Raw genomic sequence first — 7,684 nt, forward strand, 5'->3', positions numbered from 1 at the left:
TCATTACCAGAGTCTTTTCCCTCAGCCACCTAAAAATTGGCCTCTTCCATCTTCTCCTGAAGCTGGAACACTGAAGCACCAGAAACAACTGCAGAACTTAAAGAAACTCTTCAGCTGGAACAAGAGGCTGGATCCTTCCTTTTTCTTACTCTCAACAACTTGCTGTCCACCAATGAGGACAAAATCCCACACCAATGGGTTTGGGGACTTGGGTTACACTTGAATAAATGGATTTACTCACCAATTGCTGTTATTTGTGACGGCCCAGGTATTTCTGGCTTTTTTTTCTTTGTCTAATTTTAATGCTCTTTAAAAAATTTTCTAAAGCCTAATTAGTTCCACCAAATACATTTCAGGAAATGTATACATACATATATAGGGTAATATAAACAGATACAGTTATTCCTTCTACATTGTGACTTTCCCCATCAAGGTTTCGATATATCTGGGACTGGCAAAAGAAATTAAATGGGAATTTTGAGGGAGTTTTATGGAAGCTACAGATGACACAAAGTCCATGACCAAATACTTAACCCAAATTTTACAATAAGGTACTGTAAACACACCATTAAAGGAAAAGAAAAAATTCAGACTTCTTAAAAATTTTTTTTTCAGATTTTCCAGTTCTTGGGGGTGCCATGCCCCTAACCCTGGACATGGGGAAGGGATAACTATATGCTTTTGTGAAAGGTTAAGACCAAAAATATTTTGAGAAACTGGACTTAGGATCCAATGTGAAGAGTTTTGCAAACCTTAAAGGCACAGTTTAAATCCTATTCTTTAGTTTTTGTTTTATGATTATCCTTAAATTGATGTTATGGATGTGTTTCTGAAAATCTGAATGTGAATCAGTATTTTTTGTGAATCATATTACTATATTTTAAATCAACCAATCCTTTGTAAATCAATCACATAAAATATTTGTTGAACACCTACTGTATACCAGTCACTGAGGATACAGATAACAACCCCCAATCTTTAGGAGTTTATATCCTACCAAAAATGAATCATCCTATATGTGTGTGTGTGTGTGTGTACATCTGCACGCACATGCATGTACACATGTAGGTATACACATATGTATTTATATGTCTATGTACACATACATACACACAGGTGCATTTTTCTGTGTTTATTATTTATTATTAATTATTAAACCCCTCCGTCCTGCAAAGCCCTTCGCAGCCCGGTCCTAAGTCTCCCGCTGTCCTGGGTGATCCAGCCACAGTCTCGGACGCTGGACTCGGGGGGTGGGGCCCCTAGGAAAGGGCAGTTTAACACCTGTGTATACACGTGTTCTCTCTGATTTAACCGGAATGTCCTCATTTTCAAGTCTTCGTCAGACCAAGCACACTTGCGAGTGGCCCTGGGCTGGGCCCGCCCGGAGCCGCGGGCGCGGGCTAAGGCTGGGCAGTGCGGGAAGTGCCCGGCGCTCCTCGTCCTCCCTCCAGGGCGGGTTTCATCAGAACCATTCTTTGGGTGGCATCGGGGGTTTTCCTGCACATTCAGCTGGCACGGGTTGTTTATCCACGTGTCTAGATTTCGTTGCGATCCATAAATCGTGAAAAACAAGCAGACGACTTTTACATCTTTCCGTTCTTAGGAGAAGAGTTTGAAAGCCTCAGCCAGCATGCGGAGGGTAGTGAAAGCAGGCACTGAACCGCGCCTGGCCAGCAACGCCCCGCCCCTGGCCAGCAACGCCCCGCCCCTGGCCAGCAACGCCCCGCCCCCAGGCCGCCCCTTCGGCCCCGCCTCCCCGAGTCTCCGTTCGATGTCATCGGCTCTGTTTTGCTCTAGTCTCTGGGCGGGCAGGCACGCCCCATCCTGTTCGGCGCTCCTTCCCAGCGTCGCGAGATTTCCCGCGCTTCCCATATCTCTCCGCGCTCACCCATCCCGTCCTCTTTCCGCCATCTTGCAGCGCTGGTGAGTATCCTTCTTTTCGCTCTCCGTCTGCATCCGCGGGACATCGACTACATCCAGCGGCCAGGACGCGCGCTCCTGGGCTCCGCCGGCGCCCCAGACCCTGCTCTTTCAGAGGCTCCCAGTCTGGCTGTGGTTTGGATCACGGCTGTGGATCCCAGGGATGCGGGAGGACTGGGGGGGTGCCACCGCCTCCGCTGGAGCCTCCTCTCTCCGCCCGGGCGGGTCCGCCCGCTTCTCCGCTCCTCGGGCGTGGGGACGGAGCCGGCGGGCCGGCGAGCGAAGCTGGGGCCACGGCCTCCGGGGCAGCGGGCGGGCCTGGACGAGGGGAGCCCCCTGCCGCGGGCCGCGGCCGGCGGTCAGCGCACGTGGGAGCCCCGCTGCAGTCGTGCTGGGGGCGGTTTCGTCGCTCTCTCCGTGCCGAGCACGAGTCCTTCGGCGTGATGTTGTAGGGGCGTAAGGGGGTGAGTGTGGCCCGCTTCTCGCTGTCAGTAAACTCTCCCACCTGGTGCCTTGAGTCTGATAGCCAGCCACCTCTTCGTGGGCATCCCAGGCGGGCCTCGTACTGAGTGCTGGGGTTCAAGGAAAAGCGGAAGCTGGGGGGCCACACATGCCCGGGGCAGGCCGTCCTGAGGAGGCTCACCCTGATGGGGGCAAGGTAGTTGTAGCCGGGAAGGCGTTAACGGCTCAGGGGAGGGGGACTCCAGCAAAAGCTTGCTGTCCTGGGAGCTCAAGTTTGAAGGGGGAGGAGTGCGTGCGTGAGGGCTCGGAGGAAGCAGCGGGGGTGCGGGGTGCGAGGGGCCGCAGAAGGGGGAGTCGGCGGTGCTGAGCCTCGGCCAGGCTGCCCCCGCTTCCAGAAAGTCATTCCTCGGGGTGTGGTAGCCTCTCCCCTCGCCGCTCCCAGCTTGGGTCTGGCCATTTCTTTACCCTGCATAACGAACCTCAGTGGCGACCCGGACTCTCCCAGGAGATACCCTAAATACAAAGGCCAGGGGCGCTGAAGACCCTTGTAGCGGACTTGGGCTTAGCGCGCCCCGCCCGTCCTTGTCCCGGCAAACTGGGCCCTTGTGCTCGGGTCTCTCAGAGCCCTGCTTCACTAACAGGGTTGAGCTAGTGCCGCTTGGGGCCTGATTCTCTGTAACTGTCAGGCCTGTTCCTTGGTATTTATTTAGGGTTTATTTCCTGTTGTAGAACGTGAGCTTCTTGTTGGCGGAGACCTTAATTTTTGTCTGTGGCCCGGTGCTTATCCCAGGGTCTGGACTGTGAGAATGAAGGAATTGTTTCTGACTTTGGGTTTAGATCTGGTCTAAGAAGAGGCTCTTTTAAGCAATTGCTTATGATAGGTCAGAGAGCTTGCCTCTGGGAAGGAGTGGAGCAAGGCCTGTGTCTGGCATGGGCTGTATGACCCTGGGCAGGTAACTCAGCCTCCTTGTTCTCGGTGACTTAAGATCATTAAGTGGCCGAGAACCTGCATCAGTTAGACTAGATAAGTCCCAGGTCCGGTCCCTGGTCCTGATGTTGAACCTGAATCGTTCTCGTGCTCTTGTCTCGCTGGAGGCTGATCTGTGGCTTTGTCGGCGGGAACAACAGTTAAAATCGTCTCCTCGGCTATGGTGGCAGTGCTAATACAGCTGTGTTTTCTTTTCCTAACAGCCACCATGGTGCGCATGAACGTCCTGGCAGATGCGCTCAAAAGCATCAACAACGCAGAAAAGCGAGGAAAGCGCCAGGTTCTCATTAGGCCGTGCTCCAAAGTAATCGTCCGGTTCTTAACTGTGATGATGAAGCATGGTGAGTGATGCTGTCCTGTGTCCTGTGCTAAAAGAGGAGGTTCACGAGGCGAGGTAGAAGAGCTGAAGTGCTTTGTGATCCTTGGGAGTAGACTTTGGATTTTGAGGAATATTGAGCTTTTGTAACGGCAGCATTTATACTGTGAAGTCGGTTTCTTTAACTTGTATAGAGTTATAAATATAATAAGAGTGAGTAACTTTCATTGACATGATGCTAGGAGTGCTGTGGCCTCAAGTTTCTTCCAGTGTAAAATGACAGTAGTGGTTGGTAGGTTGCTCTATCCGCAGACACCATAGAAATTAAGCTAATTCATCATGATGTCCTTCTTTTGGAGGTTGGTGTACTAGTGAATTGAGTATTTTGTTAAGTATTCTAAGTTCTAGGAATAAATTTTGTTAAGGGTACATTAGAAATAGAAATTTTAGAACAAAAGAGAGAATATTTTTGCTTGATGAACACTGAATCGATATGCCTAATACTCAAAAGTTGTAAACTTTCTGTTCATTGCATAACGTACACTGATTTGTACCATCTAGGTTACATTGGCGAATTTGAGATCATTGATGATCACAGAGCAGGAAAAATTGTTGTGAACCTCACAGGCAGATTAAACAAGGTAAGAATTTATGGACTGCTATATACTGATAAGATGTATGTGAACTTTTTGCATACCTTCTCTAATCTGTAATCAGAACTTGAGATTTAAAAAAAAAAAAAGGTGAAAAATAGACCAGTGTGTCCTGTGTTAAGAAACATTTATTTAGTGATCTTGGACAAGATGTGATTCTGGAAAAGATCAGTTAACCAAAGTTGTCGCTTAATATGAATTTATTGGCCAGCTAAACAATATTAGATGTAAATGTCTACATAGTGACTAAAATAAATGAGGATCTTAAAGCAATTTAATAGCCAAGTAAACAAGCTTAGCTGTTATTAGCTGTCATAAGATCCTAGAGCCAGAGGTAATAGGGGACTCAGAGGCCATCTAGACAGACCTTCATTTAATAGATTAGGAAACTGGGGCTCAGGGAGGTTGAAACTTAAGTTGTAGTTCAAGGTTTATATATGGACATGTGGAAATTGTAGAAGAAAAAATCTGTTAAAATATTAATATTGTACTCTACACTTTAAACACATCTGTCAGGAATAGTTTATTGATATAATTTTCTAGAACAAGTCACTGCTAAACCCCTTTGTCCACACCCCTCAAGGACTTGGGGGGGGGATATGTTCTCTTCCCAGTGATTGGTATCATTGGGTCACATAGGAAGGAATTTCCTTGGAGAGGTCATTGGTCACATTTAATTATACCTAGACTAGACTTAAGTTTTATTATTACCATGATCCATTTCCTTAAAGGAAGGGATTTTGTATTCAGCCTAACCCACCATCAAAGAGAGAGGAAGTCTGGAAAGTTTTTATTTCCAGAGAATCTGCAAAGGAGGTTCTTAATATACATTCACAAGATGTTCTTTGCAAACTGGCCGACTTTATGTGGTGGCTGGATCTTGATAGTTTAGCAGTTACATACATTGAAAGATTTACGTCTTCTCTGAATCTTTACGTCTTCTCTGAATCTTTATAGAAACTCAGCTATTTTTGTTGCAGGGGTGTATAACTAAAATAATTTTATATATATAACTAAAATAAGCATAAAGGAAAGTTATTTGTGTTCTCTTTTTAGTATGTTGGAGCTGCTGCGAGATCTGCATAGTTTAGTTTTCCCAAATGCTTTTCTTGTAGAAACTTTATGTCTGTTTGAGGTCCTTAACTCTGCCTAACCTGATGCTGCTTTTTCCTCATTATTTCCATTCTCCATCTTCTCACAAATCAAACTCCCTCAAATCTGTCTTTTACTTAACTCTTTTCTCCTCCCCAACCCTCATTCCATTCCTTTTCCTTCCTGACCATTTAGATTCTCCTCCTTTTTCATAGGGCCTTCTCATACCATTCTAGCCCATAATGAAAAACTTTTTATGCCACTTATTTGGCATCTGATTTTATAACGTCTACTACTTTTATCTTATTAATTAATGTTTTTGTGTTCCTCTGGGTATATTATAAGCTTTTGGAGGACCAGGTGCCTACAGAGTCAGCATACCTAACGCAATGAATATTTTAAGCATATTAAGCAGTCACTTGAGTCTGTTGTTTTGATAACTGACAGGCATTATTTAAAAGTGGTTGTAAATACTTAGAATGCAGTTCTTCTGTTAAAAAAATTTTTTTGTTTGTTTGAAAAATTCTTTACAGTGTGGTGTAATCAGCCCCAGATTTGATGTTCAGTTGAAAGATCTGGAAAAGTGGCAGAATAATCTGCTACCGTCCCGTCAGTTTGGGTAAGGATCTATTTATGCAATATAAAGTTTATAAATCTGAGAATTTCTGTGAAGTGATCTGATTATATTGTGTACATTCATAAACATTTACTTTGGATTTATTTTCATTCTTTAGGTTGTAGGTAATGACTTTAGCCTCAAAGCTATCTTATTCACATTCACTTTGGATTGGTTAGACTGGGTGATGATTCTAATATAGTGTCAAAACTATCTTTTTGAATCTTTAAAAGGTATTGGATATGAAAGAAAATGACCTTAGAATTATATTCATAGAAGGTATCATTCAGTTCTAGTCAGTCATTTTTCTGCCCTGAGAACAAAAAGTAGTAAGTTGACATCTTGGCTTTTTTTCCGTAACTAATTTGGCCAAGAAGTCCTTTTAAATTAAATCTGTACTAAGACCTCATAGATTACATTTTAGGGGAAATTGGAATTATCTGTATTACTACCAAGATAAAGTGAGAAATCAGAAGTTTTAGAGGAAATTAGACCTATATCTTCATTGAAAAGCTATACATAATTGATTTTTGACTTAAATATTAATCCCAGGGAGAATTAATTAGCTATTAAATTTTATTCATTGGACCTCCCCCACCTTTGCTTAATAGCCATCAGTGTTCTGTGAAACAATTTAGAAAAACATTGCTAAATCATGGAAACTACAGGGTAATTTGCATTTATTTTAAGGATATCGTGAACATTGTCACATAGACAGGGAATGTTTAAATCCTGGAGTGATGTTTTTCAATCTGTGTCACACTAGCCATCTTAATAAATAAGCTGTCTAATAAACCTTTTTGTGAATTGAATAACCAGATGTATGAATGACTTATTTCTTGTGTTTATTATGTAAAAACTATCATATTTTCTCAGTCAACAGAGAAATAGTTGTAACTATTGGGGTGGGAATGAGGGGATTTTTTTTTTATCCTTGAGGTCTTCATACCTGAGGTTGGACCTTACCTGCCCCAAGCTATTACACAATTGGTTTTGAAACAGTCATCTGAGGCCATTAGCTCAGGGGGAATTTTATGAATTCAAAATATCTAATACCAGACAACTGAGCGTCTGAACACTAAGTATAGGCAAGTTTAATTCCATGCTTAAGGTGGAAATTTGTGTAATAAATTTTTGTGTTTAATCATATTGCTAAACCTTTTTCTACCTAGAAAAATCGTTTCTTTTTGTTTTAACTCTTTAATAGGTTTATTGTGCTTACAACCTCAGCTGGCATCATGGACCATGAGGAAGCAAGACGAAAACACACAGGAGGAAAAATCCTGGGATTCTTTTTCTAAGGGGTGTAAAACATACATACAAATAAAATGCTCCAATGGACTGTGGTGCTTCCAGTCAGTGGTTTTAAACCTTGAAAAAAGTTCTAATAGCATCATACAGGTGCTTATATATTTGATTCTCATACTTATATGGTGCTAAGTGCTGAATGTTTACCAAATCCATTGATCTTTTGGGTCAAGTGTTGCCTCACTGTTGGGTTATAAAATAGCATTTGTGTTGAGATGCTTGAGCATTGGTCCAACCAGTGTTAGAACCTGTAATGAATAAAAGTCTGCTTGTACAACAGACTTCTCCTCTGAGGCATGGAAAGAAGGCCCTCAATCTTGTGTGTTATT

General features: G+C 43.4%; 1 protein-coding gene across 3 annotated transcripts in view; it reads left to right on the forward strand.

Moving 5' to 3' along the window:
* RPS15A (ribosomal protein S15a) overlaps window positions 1-7,389 on the forward strand; it is a 22,039-nt gene extending 14,650 nt beyond the window's left edge. The window contains exons 1-5 of one of the 3 annotated variants that reach the window (XM_072598032.1): window positions 1,750-1,923; window positions 3,574-3,711; window positions 4,248-4,327; window positions 5,965-6,050; window positions 7,255-7,389. In XM_072598032.1, coding sequence (XP_072454133.1) covers window positions 3,579-3,711; window positions 4,248-4,327; window positions 5,965-6,050; window positions 7,255-7,348 — 393 coding nt within the window. In that variant the 5' untranslated portion in view covers window positions 1,750-1,923; window positions 3,574-3,578 and the 3' untranslated portion in view covers window positions 7,349-7,389. Of the gene's footprint in view, window positions 1-1,749; window positions 1,924-2,082; window positions 2,385-3,540; window positions 3,712-4,247; window positions 4,328-5,964; window positions 6,051-7,254 lie in introns of those variants that run through there. The other 2 variants (XM_072598030.1, XM_072598031.1) reach the window with 2 other exon arrangements.
* The last annotated feature ends 295 nt before the right edge of the window (window positions 7,390-7,684 follow it).

The sequence above is a fragment of the Notamacropus eugenii genome, chromosome 3 (genome assembly GCF_028372415.1).
Source record: "Notamacropus eugenii isolate mMacEug1 chromosome 3, mMacEug1.pri_v2, whole genome shotgun sequence".
In the NCBI taxonomy this organism is placed as follows: Eukaryota; Metazoa; Chordata; class Mammalia; order Diprotodontia; family Macropodidae; genus Notamacropus; species Notamacropus eugenii.